The 20,688-nt window shown below is 42.1% G+C and overlaps 1 protein-coding gene across 1 annotated transcript in view; it reads right to left on the reverse strand.

The window, feature by feature from the left end:
- The window catches only part of Cubn (cubilin), a 225,265-nt gene continuing 204,577 nt past the window's right edge, over positions 1-20,688 (reverse strand). Inside the window, 8 exon segments of the mRNA XM_028870517.2 lie at positions 1-482; positions 1,899-2,134; positions 3,867-4,032; positions 6,843-7,024; positions 7,903-8,047; positions 10,724-10,929; positions 11,297-11,459; positions 16,748-16,956. Of these exon segments, the coding sequence (XP_028726350.1) occupies positions 375-482; positions 1,899-2,134; positions 3,867-4,032; positions 6,843-7,024; positions 7,903-8,047; positions 10,724-10,929; positions 11,297-11,459; positions 16,748-16,956 (1,415 nt within the window). The 3' untranslated portion in view covers positions 1-374.

A 20,688-nucleotide genomic window follows, 5' to 3' on the forward strand; every position in this document is an offset into this window, starting at 1 on the left:
TGGTTTTTAGTAACGTTTACTACCTTGACTTTGACTTTTGTAGTGAAAACAATGCATATATGTGTATCACAATACAAATGTACATCAATATGCCCCAGGGTATTTTGAAGAACTTCTTAAAAGACGTCAGCTAAATGGTACATCCGGTAAGAATGGTGTGTACAGCTGAGTTGAAAAAAGTTATGCTCTGTATTCAGAACACCAACTGTGAAAAATTCGTTCCATGCTGTCTCTGGTAAAGGCCACAGAAGTTCAGTTCACTGTTTGATGGCACAGATGGCCATGGGGATGAGGAAGGCAGAGTTCTGGGCAGGGTGGCATCTGACAATGCTGTGGCAGAGCAGAGTCCTGGGCTTGCACGCGGCTCTTCCAATTCAGCTGTCCCACCATAACTGGAACCCTGACAACTGCGTTGTATACTCAGCATGAAATCTTACAAAGACTTGATTGGATGAAGCTGTGAAGTCGGCTATACTTGTATACTAAAATTGAAGGGAGAAAAGGTTAGCTTTTACATTGAACATATTTCTAGAAATGTCAGCCTATTTAAAGTATTACCTATAGAAATTTTATGGAGTTTATATTCTGTAAGTTCTGATAGTGAACGAACATATATTTCTAGAAGTAACTTGCCAATAATTAATGCATTAATTAATACAACAGAATGCTTCCAGGGATAGGAGGCTGAGAGGTGATGGGTGGGAGGTAGTGATGAAGTCCCATTGGTCTTTCGTTTCCTAGATCTCTGAACTAAGTGTGAACAGTGGCATACATCTTTACTGCAACATAAAGCACATGCAGATCATCACACTGAAGCTAGCTGCTGGAGGAGTGAATGGGACCTGACATCTTATGCTAGTGTTTTACTTTTTTTCTTTTATTCTTAGGCTTTATGTTTCAGGTTAACCTTGTGAAATTTTAAATAAATTGATGATGCCTTTCATTTAACAAATTAAAAGAAAAAAATAATTGCACATGGGAGGGAGTACATTTTGAAAGCACCAGCATATCCAGTTATATCCTTGGATTTAATGTGACACTGGTCTACATGGGAGTCATCTGCCTCCTAGTGCCCCAGGTCTCCTTCAGCTACAAAGTCCAGAGTAAACTGTTCTTCCCACAGCACAGGCTGTCGACTGTGGGATCAAATGGAGCTGAATGCTTGGAAGGTACTGAAATACACAAACAGGAGCTGTACAAAGATAAAGTTTATCTTATCTCTTTGATTTTATCCTGGGTATAATAGCAATAGGATGCCTACTGATCCCAAGATCAAAATTTCTCCCCAAGTAACCAACTTCCTGTGTGAAGATATAGTTAGCAAAAGGATTCCTGGAGCGTCAGCTGTAGTAGTGGGAAGTTAAGGAGAGCTTACTTTCTGAGCAGAGGGGCTTTGGTAAGTAATCTGGGCTGTACCCAGGTACATAGAAAGTGTACCTAATCGGTGTGGTAAGATACTAATGATAGATTAGTCAATGATTAGATAGTATAAAATATGCAGATATGTGTATATGTTCAAAGAAAGGTTCTGGTAATAATAGCATTCTCAAGCTTTTAAATTTTTAATGTACTTTACTGATATTTTTAAGAATAAAATTTTACAACAAATTTTAAAAATAATTTATATATTTTTAATTCTCTAGGTTTCCAGTGATATAATGCTTGTCCGGTTTGATTGAAAGACTCGTGTAAATAAAGAGGAGAATAATTAGAAACATAATGCCCTAATTCTATAGGGTTCGGTGGTGAGTGTAATATAACATATCTGCCACCAGATAGCGCTCATGCTCCCAAAATAGAAAATCACTGACTTGAGACTTTTGTTTTTTGAATGTGCCTATACAGTTACAGTCAATGTTGAAAAATCACATGTGAAAATCTAATAATGTTTTACTCACTGTTCCACAGTATGTTCCAAAGGATGGTGAGCTGTCATCTGGCCCATTATAGAGAACCAGGTAGTTGTGGGCACAGTCTCCTGGAGGGTTAATATTGACAAAAGGAAATCTGATGTTGACAGGTCTTCCAGAAGGAGCAATGATGGTCCATTCACAGTGAGTGTTGTTTGAGTAGCTGCCAGGATAGCCAGGGTTGGTTAATATACCATTGTCACTAAAAAGAGTCCCTCCGCAGCCTGCAAGGAAGGAATAGAAAAAGGTTCCATTTAGCAAACGATGAACCATCCTGCCTGCTTTCCCACACGTGCAGGCAATGGCAGGGACAGCTTTCATCTTCTTGGGGGGCAGAGAGTCTGCAAACGTAGCCAGGCAATGCAGAAACCCTCCTCTTGGTCAACAGCCCCTCCAGGCCCATTCCCACCGGATATTCCTTTCTCGATGGTCTGTGACGCAGGGTGACTTCTCCCAGGACTGCTCTTTGCTAACCTCAGGCTGAGAACAAACTGGAAAGCAGCACAGTAGTTACCCAGAGAGTCAAGTCTCTGTCTGCATGCTCTGGAGGTGCAACAGGCTCACAAACAGGGCAGGTAACCTTGGCCAGGAAGCCAAAACCAAATCAAGTTCTGTGGCACATCCAGACTGATATTACAGCCTAGATGCTACAATAAAACTGATTTTTACCAGGCCTAAGCTGGCAGTTCTAAGACCTAATCAACTTCTGAATCTAGTGTGATGCCTTTACCAGGGTCTCCTTTCTGTGGGCTCCTATGTATAATAGCGGCAGGATGCCTATAGGTCCCAGACTAAAATTTCTCCCCAAGTAACCAGTTTCTTGTGCAAAGAGAATAGTTAGCCAAGTGTTTCCTGGGGCCTGAGCTGTAGTAGTGAAGAGCATGCTTCAAGTCAAACTCGTTGGGCCTCGGTGTCCCTTTACTGATTTGTTCATTCATATACCAAAGCTGCGGCTAGAGTAGACAAGGGGATCCAGAAGAAACAGCCCAGGGTGATTGGACAACTTGATCTTCCCACTTCATTTCCTGCTGATTTATTTTTTCTTTGCTTTTTCTCTCTCTTTTAATTTTAATTTCTCAAGATCAGTTCTTACTATGCAGATCAGGCTGGCCTTAGATTATGAGCACCCCACCTCAGCCTCCTCAAGTGTACGACTGCAGGCCTCTAACGCCAGCACAGCCATGACTTCCTCGTTTTATCTCCAGTTAGGGCAGTTAATTACTGAACTGCCTTAGGGTGTAGAGACTTGGTTATGTGGGACTATTGGATGGGACCCTCTCTTACCCTTGAGCACTTAGAATATTCCTCTTATGATTTCTATTTCATAGGTTTTCAGATATGATAGACCTTTTATAAAGGTATCTTTCCTTTCTTGAGCTAAAATGTGTTCACATGACTTATATGTCCCACTATTTAAAAAATAGGCAACCAAACGTTCAGGAAGATAGTTATCCCGAAGAAGAAATTATGATATAGGACCGCCACCAAATGACAGGAACTGGGAAGAGCACAGCTGCTCATACATGTGCACACCATCAGGAACGTCTGTGTGCAGTCGGCTGCTCATTGTGTGCACAGCCGGCTGCTGGTACGCACACAGATGCGCTGGTATGCACACAGATGTGCTGGTACGCACACAGATGTGCTCCCGATTCGGCCTTTTGGTAATTTCATTCATTGAATTCTCAAAGAGACTTCCTTGGTGATCAAACCAGAAGGCCAGGATAAAGTTGATATGAGAATGTTTACAGTGTTTGCCTTCTCAAGCTTTCTACATGTCAAACACAGTCCTATATGTCATAGGAATGATAAACAACTGTAGGATTTTGAAAAATCGGAACTTTCATTGTTTAAAAATCTGAATGTTTCACAGAAAATCTAACATGAAAATGGCCTTTAAATCTGAATTCCTGTTTCCTATGGATACTTCGTCTGGCCTCACAGTGAGCATCTTACCGGATGGCGAGGAGGTCCAGATAATTTCATATCCAGCGGAGGTGACGGAGTCATCGCTCCTAAACCGCAGGTACAGTTCGTTGCTCTGAGAGAAGATGGGGTTCGGCAGGAGTGCTCCACAGTGCTTGCTAAGCAGCGGTGAGCTGTTGTGGCTGCCATTTCTTACCTGTTAAAATCACTCATTAGTTATCTCAGCCATGTTATTCCTGCTTCAGTTTATCGTTAGCACGCGAGACAAAGTCCAGAAAGTGTTCCGTCTGTATTTTGAGACAGTGTCTCCTCCCTAGCTCAGTCTGGCCTCAAGCGCCCATTCTTCAGGTTCCAGAATACTGGGGTGAGGCTTTACATAGCTAAGAATGAAGGGTTTTTCTGTAAACACGGGGGAAGTCACCTTCATTTGTAGAAGAAAAAAACGTTAGAATTTACATCGCACACCATTTGCATTAGGGTTTAGAAAATGCCCTTTGAACTATAGCCATGGAAACATCAGGCATCCTTGTGATATACTAGCGGGTACCATGGTCCTCCAAACTCTGCTATGTGTGCTGACATCTAAAGGGATGTAAAGTGAGTTTTAAAGGGGGGTGGGGGTGGGCACCAGTGTTTGGACTGTTTCCGGTCATTATACTTTATTCCTGGTAGACAGTGGTTGGTGCGATATTTCCCACTGAAAAGCACACAGTGGCTGCCATGTACAAAAGTATACCAAAGCTCAGAAACAGGTCTTTTCCCATGTGGGAAAAGGAAATGGTTCCATGCACCTATAATATTTCTGACCCTGTGGAGTTTCTTTTCCTCTCAGGCCTGGAAGAGAAACAGGAAATGAGTGGGGGGGGGAGCATGGGGCGGGGGAGTAGAAGCCCCTGTAATATCTTGCTTTCTACTGTGTGTTCTCAGAGCACTCTACAGGCTTCACGTGTGAATGGTTTTAGGCAATGGGTAGCCGTGCGCACTGGAAGAGATGGATTTAGCATCTATGTGTTCAGAATCTGAGAAGCCACCCTCCTTCCCTTTCGGTTTCCACAGTTCAGAACCTGGCTGGCCTGTTAGCTTGAATCACCCAGCCTCTGCAAAGGTGCAGAGGGACTCACTGGGTGAATGAGTTGGGGGGGGGGGGGGGTTCTCTAGACCTAGGCAACAGTGAGTGTTTATTGTTGTTTCTTCTGCTAAATGTTTAAACAAAATGGCTCTAGCTGGGACAGACTGGCCCGTTATCTCCAGGTCCATGGGACAGCTACCATATTTAAGTTGGAAGGCCTGACCTGCCACCCCCATACTCTTGACTTTGAGTTTCCTTCCCTTGGGATCCTCTTAAATCACTGCTGAGGATGAGAGACATACAGCATAGAGCTTACCACGTTCACTTTTCTAAGGAGAATGGGGTAACTCAGAGCAGAGGCATCTCTGGGGAATAGAGAGGGAGTAGGAGGTACATTTGTTCACAGTAGGGTCTGGAGCAGGGCCCTCTCTGCTAGCAATACACTATAGAGTTCTCGTGAAAGACTTCCGTTCCCACCATAGTTAATATGAATGGAACACTAGAGCTTCCTGCATACAATCCTCTTTGGAGCACCAGACTCAGATATGTTTGACAGGCCGTGTTATAGCTTCCTGTCTCTGCTAATGTAACAGGACGTTCCTCATCCATTCTCTGGAGTGGAGGAGGATGTCTGGGTAGCATAGTTCTCATCCTCCAATGCTAAAAAGCAAGACTTCACTTCCCAGCATCCAGAGACAAATGACCAAGGCTAAGCAGGACCAATAAAAGGCAACTTGGGTTAGGGATGACTCAGAGTTAGCAGGGGAGCCCACCCCTTTTCTGTATCACGCTCTTCTTGTTTCTGCTTCGTGTTCCATAGAAACGTTTGATATTGAGGGTGGATAAGCATGTGAATCCGAGTCTAACACCTGACTAGCACAAACAGCATAGCTTCTGTGTCTTCAATTCTCCCTTCCTTCTCATCTCCTGCCATGGAAAGTATCCCATGAGGAAGACATGAGCATTCCCTGGGAATTCACTATTTGTGAAGGACACTGATTTACAACAGATTTGGTTTAATACTACATGGGGAGCTTTCCTACATAATAAGACATCAGGAAGCTTGTGGGAGCTGAACTTATGTGCAAAGACCATGTGCAGAGATACAATTCTCCCTCAGGTTGAGGACCACACATAGGGTGGGTGGGACAGGATAGTACTGGAAACAAGATAGCTGGGGATGGGCTGGGGATCTGTCAGCCTGGAAAAGGAACATCAGAAGAAAAGAGGCCCATGAGCCTGGAAGTGGTTTATCCCACGAAGCTCAGACCGTTCTGGAGAATTTATTTGGAATATAAAGCTAATCAAACACGGAAATTTTAACTACCCTGATTTGATTAATATGCATTGTCCATGTGTTTGCGATATCATACTGTACCCCAACTATGTGCACAGTTATAATAGTGATTAAGCTTTTATGGACCTGGTCAAAGAGGCCAATAACAAAAGGAATAAGTAAATCTCCGAGTCAGATGTGGAGGCTGTGGACACCTTTCAGAGCCTCTCCTGTATAGCCACAAGGCCAGTCAGGAAGTTTTAGATTCAGTGCTGGCCTAACACAGGTGCTACACCCACTTAATGCCCCCAGGAACCAATGTGTCAAGGCCTTTACATGTAAATAATGCCATCGCCACCTTGCCCTTGGCGTTCTCACTCATTCTGCAGTTTGGAACTCAGATCTAACTTCCTTGAAAAAGTCTTCTCTTCTCTTTTCCCTTCCTGAATGCTGCTTCAACCGACTCTGACACTGTCATCCATACTGCACTTCCAGTACTGAAACTAGAATGTGCTCAGTACACATTTATAGAATGAAAAATAATGATTAACTTAATGAAATGAAGAGAGACGCATTGGATTAACATCACTATAAAAAATTCTTAGCAGTCTTTCATCTTTTTACATCATCTATTTAAATTACATTCAAATATATGTATTACCTCCAAGAAATCATGCGTGCATTGTCTTGAATCTTCCAGCTGAAACCAATAGAAAAAGAGGGAGATGGTGTTGTTCTGTGGGGCTCTGAGAAGAATGGTGCAGTCCAGGTTGTTATCGTATACTTGAGGCCACCCAGGACTCTTCAGAGTACCAAATGCTTGATTGTATTCTCTGTTGCAATCTGAGATAAAAACAATATTCATAATTAATGTGCATGCCCACATATTTGATGCTCTTTCACCTTGACAAAACGGTGTTTAAAATCTACTGAATCTGAGCAAAGTTCAGAAGCTACTGCAGCCCCTGGCTGCTGTTTGAGAAAACTGGGACCTGAGAGATGGTGACAATTTGAGCGATGCTGGGAACCGCATATTCACAGCTGCAGTGCTGTGCCTCACTAATGTGGAACAACCCCCATGTGAAAAGTGTGAAATGCCTGCACCCTTTGAAGAATACTCCAGCATCTTTGGAACTCTCCTGTTCACAGGGAGGGAAAGTTTGAGAGTCAGCGCTGACATTTAGACCTTTTCTAGACCCAAAGACTCAATCTCCCAGATATTATCTGCGTTAGGTTTCTCTTTGGTGAATTGTTAGTTCTGATACAATTCACATATTTCTTTTTACCATTTTATTTTGTAAAATAAAAACCAGAAGCAACTGTGTCTTCGAATCAAATGTTGCTTTGGTTTTAATCAAGTTCAAAACAGTCCTTACATGAAATATTCTCTGCAAGCACTTCTCGGTCACTAAAATCAAGGAACTTCTTCAAGGAACCATGGTATTTACAAAATAATTTCATAAGATATAGTGATTCCCACCATTGTGGCCACACCAAAAATTACTGACCTGTGAACTTTGTATAAGTGAATAGTGTACTATGAGAGAGACCTTGAAAAGCTTAGTTTTCAATTGGCTAAGTTAGGCCTGAGATTCAGTTGAATCTTACTTCGGATGGGTTCATTTTACCTTAACAACACCTGATGTATTCACAGGAGTCAGTTCCAGCAATGCCTGTCACCAAAGCTGCCTTCCCCCATAAGCATGAAGTTTTAGGCTCACCTGCAATCTGATACGTGAAATACACTCGAGAGTTTGTGTTCAAAGCGTCAGATCTGAAGACGACAAGTGCAGTCCTCGTTGAAGAATAAAATGCTGGCAGGGTTGTAAAGTTGGCACCGCAGAACTGAGTCACTGGTCCATTTCTCTGAAATGAAACAGAAGCCACATTGCCTGAGATTTGGTTTCAGAAGAGGGCAGCCACACCAGATAGTAAACCGTATTTAACAGGTGACATTGGTATCCAGGGATGAAAACCAGCTCGTGTCTCCAGAACCCAGCAGCACTCAGCATTAGCAGTGCCCCACCTTCCTCGGGGGATGGGAGGTAAGGAGCAGGGTTTCTGTGAAAGCCATGAACAGACTCTTCCCTGCAGAAAACGAGACTGTTCCCTCTCAAGCCATATCACAGCGAAAGCATGTGTTTTGTTGGGAGCGGAGCCAGGCTGTGGGAGCTCCCTACAGGTCTCTCACCCCAGCTTCTCCCACAGTCTAGAGTCCAGTTACATTAGCCAGAGCTGGTCACACTCCTAAGGGCATCCCTTTCCCATCATCCCTGGCAGTCAGCACCTGTAATCATCTCCCCCATTCTCTTCAGCAGCACTTTGGGGCCCTTGTTCCCTCTCAGTGCACAGGGCAAATGTCTAATCATTTCTACACAGAGAAGCAAGTACCCCAAAGGCAGCACCCAGCAGCCCCTGTCACATTATGCATATGGCTGAAATACATGCAGTCCTTGGCTCTGTCTGAAGGCACAGGCTCCAGCCCTGCTTCTAGACTCCCGTTCCTGGTCTGTGCTCCTACACCACCCTTAGCCCACTGTCTTCTGCATTGACCTTGAACTTGTCCTAAGTTTGTCTGCTGAAAACTCTAAACTGCATTGCTAACCACTACCCCCCCTCCCCAATGTTTACATCCCAAGACTTTCAACTTTGTAGCCCTACATGCATCTCAGGTCTCCAGCAGCCCCGTGAAACCTTTCTCCACAGTTCACTGGGTGGAAGAGGTGCAGGTGGGGAGGGTTCTTCTGTGTTCCTCATTATCTCATCTATCCTCTGTGGTGGCTTAGCTCCTAGTCATTTCCTATGTCCTAGGCTTGCGCTGAGCCCCGAGAGGCTTTAAGTAGTTTTAGAGACGGTGCATTAAACACCCTCACTTTGAACTTTACAGGGGTGATTCTCATTTCCACTTTCCAGGGTTGTCTACCCCAGAGCCAGCTGTCCACCTACACCTTCTCCAATGTTCCCACACCCACCAAATAAGCCTTTCATGACCTTCCAACTAGCTTCTCCTTCTACTCTTGGAGAACCTGAGAATTCCATTTTCCCCAACTCATCTATCATTTTTGTCTTTATCCCCTATTTGTCCACTGTATTCTCCTTTATTCATTCAGTTTAAGCATATTGTTAGTGATGAGAAATACATATTTCTCATGGTTGAGAATACATAGTGTGTTTTTACTCGTAGTAATTTTCTATATCCTAGGCTTGTTCTGAGCCTTCAGAGGCTTTGAGTATTTTCTATTGACAGCGCATTAAAGATCCTCACTTGTATTATTTGAGGAGGCCAGTTCAGCTGATCTTATATCTCAGTTCCCCATACCCTTTACATGCTTGCTTTTTTTTTTTTTTTTTTTTTTTTTTTTTTTTTTTTTTGTGCTCTGATGAGGAGTCTGTCCAGATTCCCCTTGTTCCAGCTTCATAAAGTGACAGGAAACTGAAAGAACCTTGACACAAAGGCTCTAGTTTCACTTGGCTCTAAGTCATCCTCGTAGGCTTCCACTGGGAAATAGGAATTCTGCACTGACAAGCACTGTGGGTGGAATGTCCCTAACCTCGCATCTCAGCCAGCCTGGAAGCGTAAGAGTAACCTGGGTCTCTAGGATCTACACAGCACTCAGCTGGTCTCTAGCTTGTGCGCCTCTGACCCTCTCTACCAAGTCAAGCTAGACTTTTACCTCCTCTGGCAAGTTAGGGACATGTAAGAACCAGGGAACCCAGCTTTATAATGAGGAGTGTTGAAAACTCAGAAGGTGACAGCTAGAGCTCTGTGACTGCCAGGCATTGGGCATTTGAAATGGCCTTCGGGAGTAAACGGGTTAGCTGTTCTCTTAACCACAGAGACCACCCAGATGTTTCCCAATAGTTTCAGGGTATGAGCTCAGCCCATGAGCCCTGAACTTAAACATTTTCTCTGGCCACCATGTCATTACGTTCCTCATTCCACTACCTATCAGGGACATGATCACGCTCAAATCTCTGGGTCTTCCACACACCAGCTGTCTTGTCATCTGTCTCCATGTGAAATGAAGACTCAGCTATTTATCTCTTTGAGCCCAAACCGCTTCTGTTCCCCCTTTTTTATTCTCTCACATTGCCATAAGTGTAACCCACTAAGACAAATGGCCTCTTAGCTGACTTTCCTGTATTCTGTATGATTCCTTCAGTTCACCTGTACACACCCTGCTGGCCACAGATGTGGTTCTCCAGGTGTGCCCATGGAGCTCTGGGATTGGTGGCAGAGCACAAGATATACTCGTCAAACACTGATGAATGTGTGTTTTGCTGATGAATCAGTGTCTGGTGGTGGGGGGTTAGGGAGGTGCATTTTTATCAAGATACCCGGGTGATTCTTAGACACAGGACAATTTGAAAGCCTCTTTCTCACAGGACTACATTTAAGTCTCTCAGTATTAAGGAAAGGAGGGCTTCATCTCTTGCTGAAAAAAAAAATACAATTCTAGAAGTAACACGGACTTTATCCAGCTGTGGATTCATTACTTGCAGTGTGTGCAGATGTTATGGCCACCATTCTGGGGTCTTTACCTGTGGTGAATCCTGAAGTTCTAAGTAGTTCTGTGAGCAGTCTTGTGAGGTTAACTGTAATTCCCATACAGTGATCTTGATCTGCTTGTGTGGAGGAGCCTCAATGACCCAAGTACAGGTGGAAAATCGTCGTCTGATGTTTGACAAATGAGGTGACGATGCATTTTGTGGGGTCAAAGTTGCAACATGTGTTCCACCACAAGGCACTGAAGAGAGGAGAGAGAAAACATGTAGATGTTTTAATTGTGTCTAATTGTATATATCATCTTAAAAATCTGGCTCTGGCCTGGCCCACAGAAATGTTTTATTATTCTTTTAAGGATTTGAGTTTATGTCCTAGTGATGCAGGGCTACAATCCCAGCTCCTTGCAAGCTTAATGCAGGAGGATGAAGTTCAAGGCTAGCTTGGCAGCTTAGTGAGACTTCGTTAAAGAAAAGCCAAAGAAGAAAAACAAATGTAGCCCACATGTATTTAATAATCCACTAAAATTATAATTAATTTAGATATAATAAGCATGCATTCTTGTCTGTGCCTAAGGACACATGTATTTCATAGCATGTCAAAATACTTACTGTCCACAAAGGTATATGTTGCATTAAATCCTTCTCCTTCAAAAGTTATGTCAGAGAAAAATTGAATCGTAAGGAAGTTGCCAGAAGAGATAAACGGGGCAGGTATTTGGGAACCACAAAATCTTCCACCGAAATTTGATCTTATGCTCCTGCCATCTGCTATCTGGAAGAAAAAGTAGTTTTTAGTAGTTCATTATTACTAGAGAAATTTGTTATTTTGCACTGAGGCTACCATAGGTCAGCACTAAGGATCTTTATATTGATGTTCTTTCAGACAGTCTTAATTTAGATTGATAATACTATAATGGCTTTCAGTAAAAATCCAGTATGATGCCAAACATATATTTCTCTCTTAGGAAAAGTAGTATATAATTAAAAAATATGGCCATGGACTCATCAGACCCATTACTAATATCTCTGCTGCCTGAATTCTTACTAGAGGCTCTTCCTGAAGCTTCCTGGCTAAGTAAGCTCTTGTTTCTCCTCTTTACTTTCAAGATGTCACCCAGAAGTTGCTGCTAAAATGAAGCCAGACTGGGAGCTGCCTAACAGCTTCCTACCCTCTTACGACAAAGGCCATGTCCATGATAACAGCTGTCACAGCCTAAATGGGCTCCCCTCCCACCCCAGACCTCGTGGGTCTCCTTTCTGGCTGTCTGCTTGTCTGAGCTCCTTGAGCATCCCAGGCTCAGTCAGACTTCACAGCTGTAGCATCTGCCTTCCTCTGTTGGACCACTCCTTCCTGTATCTGCAGTGTCTTTTTTATGATCCCTTCAGGTCTTGCCTCCTCTATGACCCACGGGGTTCCCAGACTTTAAGAGTATGTAAGGCATAAACAATGTGTCATCAGTACCTAGTAAATGCTTTGATTCTTCCCTACTACCCACCTGCCTTGGTAGACAATGTCATTTTTTTTTTTTAAGAGCTGAGGATTGAACCCAGGGCATTGCACTTGCTAGGCAAGCGCTCTACCGCTGAGCTAAATCTCCAACCCTGACAATGTCATTTATAAACAAACAAGTTGATTTGTGACAGTTCTGGAGGCTGAGAAGTCTTCAGAATTCCAGGGCTGCCTCCAATGAGGACCTTCTTATCTTCTGACATGAAAGCATCATATGAAGAGATAGCAGGAGCATGCCAGCTCTGCAGTAGCTTCCTCTTTTATGAAGTCATTCACCCCATCCTAGAAACCCCACTCTCATGACTTTATCTAACCCCAATTATATCTCAAAGCTCCCCCTATACCATAGGCATGTCGATTTGAGGTTTATGTTTCTAACACAAACTAAAGTGATATGTTCATACCACAGTATACACTTCCCTAAAATGTTCTCCCCAAGTCTTTTCCATCTCAATAACTAGCTAAAGACTAAACTTCAGTCATATCCAGCTGTTTCTCATTCCCATTACAACCAGACCTGCTTCTTTCCACCTTCTAAATACATCTACATCAATGCCACATCACCCCATGCCTCCAGAACATGGTTCACAAGTCAGTTACACAGAGCACCCACGGAATTCTCCACCATGCTGCCCAGGTGTTTGGTGACATAGATTATGCTCTTGTTCTTCCTGCAAAGCTACACCTTCACGTAATGCAGAATCTTCCCTCTTTACCACTATCTACAAGCCCTGGCCAATAAAGATGATATCGTTCCTCTCACATTGCTCCCCACACTGCCTCTGGCATTCTCCTCCCTTGGTGGCACAGTCTCTCTTGAAGGACTGGCAACTCCCAGCCATGGAGCTTTAGCTCATAAATCACCTCCTCAGAGAGGCCGACCCCACACACTGCTGCCCGCATCCAGTATAGTCCTGTTTTACTTTACTGTAATCAAACTGTATTTTTATTGTTTATTTGCTTTTACTGGGCTCTCTCTCTGCAAGAATATGAGTTCCACAAGTAGAGGCATGGAGCTATGCTCAGAAGTGTCTCCAGCACCACGAACCATTTTACAAACACCCAAGGAAATAGTAATGGTTTAGATGTACCTCAAATACTTTATTAAACAAATGAAGTAGGTTTTACCTTTTACTTACATTTCAGTAATCTTAATTGCCCTTTAACCACGTGTTCTGTGTTTGTGTAGCTCCAGATATGAGCCCATAATAGAACCACATCAGATCAGAGATCTCAGAGCAGTGGTTCCCTGACATTGTTCTACAGATGGTGAGTTTCAAAATTAAAAGTTAGATAAACTGACCACTAGATGGCACTGTCTCTCCTTTATGAATATTTCTATTCATGCGGAGAATGTAAAAGTGGAATTCTGTAATCTAAAACCCTCGATTTACAGAAAAAAAAAAAGAGCTGCAAGTCTAGGACAATATACTTTTTCTGATAAATCAGGTATCATTATACCCACTGCAATCTTCATGATCATCGCAAGCTTTTTCCTTTTTTTTCATGTGCCTGACTGCGTTGGTTTTTTTGTGTATAGAGAAGCATCAAAGCACTCTCTGTACCTTCAAAATGCTCACTGACCAGTGAGAAGGGCCCAAAGTAAATGTGAGCGTATGTGTGCCTGTGTATCTCTCTATATAAATATATTTACAAATGTGTATGGGGAAATAAAAAAAAAAAGAACGATAAAAGTAAATATGTCAAATAAAATAGGGGAAATACATACTATAAAAGAAAGAAGTGTATTGGGTATGAGAGAAGTAGGAAAGACCACCCATTTCATGCCAAGGAGCTTGGGCCTCAATCTACAAGACCTGACATGGGTTTTCAGTAGAGACTGGTAAGTGTGAAGGGAAGTATGAGGGAGAAGCCAGGGCTGGGTAGAAGGCGCCCCGTGTAGGCATGGCATTCATTCAATCCCTGTTGCAGCGAGAGTCTCCCAACTGATTGGAAATACATTTTTACAACTAGCGCCCTTCCTAGACTCCTGTGCCGTCCAACCTGACATTCTTTCTATCTCTTCTCTGTTCTCGGACAACACCAAGTCTCCACTGTGGGGAACCCTGCACAACACCAGAGCAGGGATGGCATTGCCATGGTGCAAGGAACAATAACCCAGCCACACCTTGCTTCTAGAATCCTTTGTTTCTTGGCATTGCTGTGACAAAATGCCTATAATAATCAATAAAAAGATATACTTGTCTCCCAGTCCCAGTCCATGCATGACTAATCTCTACAGAGACATAGTCACGGAGCTCTGTGGTCTGGGGCCTGTGCTGAGGTTAAGCATCATGACAGAAGGACATACTGGAGGCAGCTGCACACTGTATAGAAGCTGTGATGAAGAGAGAAAGGAGGGGATGGGGCTCAAGCATCCTCTCAAAGGGTGGTGTCCTCAGGGACCTACCTTCCTAATGATTCCGTGTTGGTAGCCATGCCTTCTTAACTGCTGGGCTTTGGTGGGACATTCAAGACTCAGACTATCATAGTTATTTCATCTTTATGGTATAACCTGGCTTGCACACTATAGAGCTTAGTCAACTTAGCTTTCATAGAGTGTGATTTTATTGCAATATTTAACAGACAATTTAAAGGTGATATTAAGTATTGATATCAACTTGCCAAGATCTAGAATGACCTAGGGGACCAACCTAGGTCCTCTGTGAGGAAGTTTCTGGATTGGGTTAACTGAAATTAGAAAAACCACATCCTCAATGCGGGTGGTACCAGTCTGTGACCCGGGGTTCCAAACTGAATACAAGGGAAGAAAATAAGCTGAGCATCAGAATGAACCCCTGACTGTGGACACAATGTGACCAGCTGCCTCCCGTTCCTGCCACCATGCCGTGATGAGGTGTGTCCTCAAGCGGTGAGCCTGAATAAATTGTTTCTTTTATTGCACAGGCCTCTCTCTCTAGTGGAGACATCTCGAAGTTTCACATTTCCAGCACTGTCCTTGGGTCTGCTATCTACTGGGAAAGTTGTCAGTGTGTAAAACTGCTCTCCAAAAAATGGAAAATAAGAGTAGCCCTGAAGAGCTCTTATTTGTAATAAATAAATAAATATCCATTAGGATTTCATTTTGAAGATAGCAACAACAATTCCTTTTGTTCAAGCACCTTGCCTAGCTGCTATTTCTGTCAAAGTGACTTCAGGAATTTCATATGGTCACAAGTTCTTATATATCACCAAGTCACGCTCGCAGAAATAGCTCTTGAAAATCAAGTCAACCAATTTACCTCCTTGCAGGACCTAAGATATCTTTCATGAGTTAAATTTCTACTCTTTATATGAATCGCTTTTTAAATATTTGTTAATTTTTTTTTGTGTGTGTGTGTTATGTATGTATACAAGTATAGGTGCATGTATGTCGCAGCATGCCAAGAATCACTTTTCACTATGAGTTCAGGGTTATGAAGCAAGTGCTTTTACCTGTTCAGGCACCTTGCCTACCCCTATTTTCAGTATTTTGAAGAAAAGGAAATTAAAAAATCTCTATGCCTACTTGGAAATAACCCAAGGGGGAAATGGAAGTAAATGGATTAATGAATTATTATATGACACAATGGGCAACACCCTAACAAACATCGTTTTTGTTCTCAAAATAGCCTTGCAAAGTAGCTACTATTGTATGGCCATTTTAAATTAAATAAAGTGATAAGGAATCATGTTGATCAAGAATTTAGTCTGGGAGCAAAACTGGGTTTGAGTCAACCTACTATCTGCCTTTAAATCCTATTACTTTTCGCTAACCCGGGCACGCTGGTTTTAAATAACATCTTAAGCTGTTCTGGCTACTTGGTCTCATTTTAGAGAAAGATTGAGCTTGAATTGGCATATGTCATCCCACACTTTGTTATCTCTCGTTCCCCATGAACTCCCTTGGATCGACCGGCTTCTATCCCAATGTCTTATTAAAATGGTTCTCATCCCGTAGAATAACTTTCTTCGTCATAGCCTTTCTTGGCCTGTGACCTGTCGCTTAACAGCACTGTCCACCCACACATCCTAGGGAAAGCATCTTCCCTTGAGGTCAGTGCATCGCACTGCTGCTGGCTGAATCAGCCTTTCTCACTCATCTGTTTCCTTCCCGTTGTCTTCTGTGCTCCCCCTGCATCCCTGGGTACTGTCCCTAGAGCTGAATGGGAGCATGGCTGTCTAGTTGCACGCTGTCTAAGGAAGTGTGATTCTTTGAACTCCTTAGGAAGCTTTAGACCAATTAAAGGGTCATTTTCTTTTGCACTTCAGATGTCATTTATATTAGGAATTGTCAAATTCCTTTGAGTATCTCACTCCATACGCCCAGTCTTCCCATAGATCACTTCCTAACAAGGCACTGAACAAGACAGAACTGAATCCTGAAGTGAATGTTAGAAGTCACTTGAAGTTTGAGGCATGATTATCAAACATGAACTTGAACAGGAAACCAGCATCTGTAATATGTACTGAAGCCACTGTGAGCAACAGTGGTCCCATTTTGAAGACGTCTAGATAATAAGCTGGAACACACTATTTTAGAGTCGGCTTTTCCAGTGCAGCAGTCTTACCTGCACATAATCATAGTTGCAGGTTCCTTGCTGTGTTGCTGCCTCCAGAGAAAACTTACTGAAGGTGAGATTAACGAGTTTGTTTTCAGGGGCAATAATGTACCATATGCAGTTTAGACCTTTGTCATAATTTCCATTTGAGTCAGAATCAGGAGAGACAAAGGTACTGTTGTCATCTGTCAGGTATCCCCCACATCCTTGCTGTGGTCCTGTTAAAACAAAGACACATCACCGTGCAGATGAACAAAATGATCTTAACTTTCACGTGGAAGGTTTTTGAAAAGGGGAGGTGCTGATGGCCATATCAGAGAAACAGCAGGTAGCAACTGAAGTGCAATGTGTCAGCCCACCAGGAGGCAACTCCCTGATGGGTGAATCTTCCATAGTCAAGGCCCTGAGACCTTTACATGTTTGCTTCTGCTGTCTTCCTCTGGCATCTGACATGGCGTGAACGGCTGTGGGGAGATCTTCACTGCCTGTAATATAGTTTGTTTATCTCCTGGAAACATCCCATTCTTCTGGGCATTTTTACCTATGGATTATTATGAAGACGATTCCCCCCTAAATTATACTGTCTAATTGATAATAATAATAATAATAATAATAATGTTAGCTTACACAGATTTTTGATGAATAAAACACAAGGAAATGTTACAGAGCTAGGGCCTGTGAGTTTCATTTAAGGAGCCCATTAGATCACAGCTCAGGTTAATGATTAAGAAAAACAATTGAGTCCAGGAGCCAGACCGGCTCAAATTCCTTTAATCTTGATGCTGAAAGGCCCAGTCACAGGTTTTGGTGTGCATTATTAGCTGAAACAAAGCTTTGATATAACTTCAGGTTAGATAAGATGCTTTGATAATAGCTTTAAAATGAAAAACCCCAGAAAACAATCTAAAGTTCACAAGGACACATAGCTGAGTTATAGACTCATTAGATTAGGGTCAAAAATACAAAGCAGCCCAATTGCTGCTAGCTGATGTACTTTCCTTGCTAGGTTTGGTTTATAATCAAAGGTGATTAATTCCTTGTACCCATTCCCGCCTTCAATCTCTTGATATAAGAAACTATTGATGAATGGGTAAGTACACTAAAGATTCAAAGTACAAGTGACTGATGGTTTTTATGTATAAAAGTTTAGGTTTATGATTCCTTTAAGATTCCTTTTAAGATTACCTTTCAAGATAAATGATAGAGTGATTGATTCTTTCTTTGTAACTGTAATATGCAGTCTGCCAACAAAAGAGTTGGCTAAGAAAAAACACTTTCTGCTTGCTCGTGTTCTGTTAATCTGTAACAAGTTACTTAGATGTAATGTATGTGGGTTATTGGAGTGACTTTGTTTTTAATCATGTAAGGGAGATGAAAAACATGTTTTTACCTGTATTCATTATAATCATTCACTTGAAAAACGGAATGTAACCACTTTGTAATTCCTATATTGCCTGAAAAACTTTGTTGGTGTATATAAGCTATAGAAAAAAAGGTATACAGAAGACAAACAGAGAAGAATAGAGAATAAAGAAGGAAAACATCAAGGGAGTGTGTGTCTTTTTCCCTAACCCCCTCAGATAGAAAAGTCTAGTACACACCAACACTGTGGATTTCCCTTTGAAGCCCTGTGCTACTCAAAGGGAGGCTGGGCTCCCAGGCAGCAATAGGGAGGTTGCATTCTCTACCACATATCCGTGAACACTATCAAAAGGTTTCCAAACCCTGGCAGGCATGTTCATGGGTTCCTCAAATTATCTTGGTTCCTTGCTTATTGTGGTCATTTGAAAGAAAATGCCTCCCCAAAGGGAGTAGCACTATTAGGAGGTGTGGTCTTGTTGGAGGAAGTGTTTCACTGTGGAGGCGGGCTTTGAGGCCTCATATATGCTCAAGCCAGGCCCAGTGAAACAGACCACTTCCTGTTGCCTGCAAGTCAAGATATAGGACATTCAGCACCATGTCTGCCTGAACATCACCATGTCCCACCATGATGATAATGGACTAAGCCTCTGAAAATGTAAGTCACCCAGTTAAATGTTTTTCCTTTGTAAAAATTGACGTGATCATGGGTGCTTTTCACAGCAATAGAAAACCTAACTGAGACACTTGCTTTCTTTTTATTCCCATTGCCCACTGGAGTCGCCTCCATTTCAGCATGTATAGATACCTGAGAGCAAGTAATCATATTGAAGTGCAGGCATGTGCCTCTTTGAAACTATTCATGTGATTTATTTGAGTTTTTTTCAACCTTGAAATACTCGATTTTGTGAAAATTGAGTATTTTGCATAATAAAGCTGGTGGAAAATGTGCACGTCTGACTTTTATGTTCTACTTTTGTGAACACTGCCAAAACTGGAAATTGAATTTATGAAGATTTACCCAATACCTCTAAGAAAATTACCTCCCAACCAGGTTTTCATTTAAATAGTCTCACAGAAAGAGGCTGTGAGGAGGCAATTAGCTCTGTAGTCTAGTTTACGTTAAACTACATTCTCTGTATTTTTTACTTTTCCAGAATTAAGTCATGAGACTGAAGAATGAAAGAACTTCATTAGAGAAAAACTGTCTACATTGAAATTCAACAATTAGTGATACATAACCAAATTAAAAAATACAGAGTACTCTAATGATGCCCCCATGCCTACTGTGGGAAAAAGTAGAAACAAAATCCCCTGGATTTAGGTTCTGTCTACTCCACAGCCTAGGTTTATCAGAAATGACAGAGGAAGAACATACAATGAAGAAAAGCTTACTCATGATTTCTAAAGAAAGAGTTAGGTTGAATTAAGCTCAAAGTAGTCACAGTAAAAATAACATTAAATTAGTGTTCAAATTAATGTTCTACAACTTGCATAAGACACAAACGCAGTCAATTTCCTCTGTTGTTGGCTTTCCATTTGTTTCATTCCAGTTATTTCTCTACTTCCAATGAAAAGATCACCTTCCATATTAGGGGGCATTAAGATGATCTCTCTCCTCAGCTCCAACCACAAGTTACAGAGGGTGTACGGAGGGGCTTTCAGCACCTCACAGCCCGTGGCAGGCCAGGCTGCCCTGTCCACAGCTTCTGACTCAGGTAAAACTAGAGTGTTTGCACAGCCAGGTATTCCCTGGAATTGAAAAGCTTCCAAAGGCCTGATCTCTAATATGGCCACATCTAGAATACAGGTCAAAATGAATGTAAAACGTAAGTACTGCATATAGCCACACTGTGTGCTGCTGGTGGGTCAGCTCATAAAACATGACTGCAAGAGACAGAAAGAACTGGAGCTTGAACAGCTTTTAGTCTGTCATGGACTGTTACATAAGGAACCCAATTAAGCTAATTGGCTTGCATAGCAGGGAGGAACAATTACATTATTAATGAAATGGAAAATGTATGTTTATTTTAATATTTCCTTAGTATTCAAGGAGGTAACTTAGGATTGAAGGCCATTAGAAGTAATAACATAAATAGCAATGATACTGTGAAGAGAATGATAGATGTCCTAAAAGGGAAAGGATAAATTTTAATCTTGTAAGAAGTCATCAACTAGTTACTGTGAGGATATAGAATGCTCCAGTACAATATTAAACTCAGGCCTTAAGGATGCATAGAATAAGAACATGTAAGAATAGGACTGAGATCATCTAGTTCAGGCTGAATGAAGCTCACCATCCAATGTTAAATGAACAGTATGCATAGGAAGGCACATTTGTTCTGAAAACCATGAGGCAAATAAAGGATCATACCAAGGCTCAAGACTAGGTCATGAAAAGCTTTTGATTTTATCCTATGGTTGCTGGGAATCCACTTGAAAGCCTTTTCTGGTAAGATTTATTTTTATTCTTATTTATTGTATGTGTGAGCAAATGTTACACATGTATGAGAGCCTGTCAAGACCAAAAGAGTGCATAGTTAGATTTCTTGGCTTTGTGAACTGCCCTTCGTGGGTGTTGTGAATGAGCT

The sequence above is a fragment of the Peromyscus leucopus genome, chromosome 5 (assembly GCF_004664715.2).
Source record: "Peromyscus leucopus breed LL Stock chromosome 5, UCI_PerLeu_2.1, whole genome shotgun sequence".
In the NCBI taxonomy this organism is placed as follows: Eukaryota; Metazoa; Chordata; class Mammalia; order Rodentia; family Cricetidae; genus Peromyscus; species Peromyscus leucopus.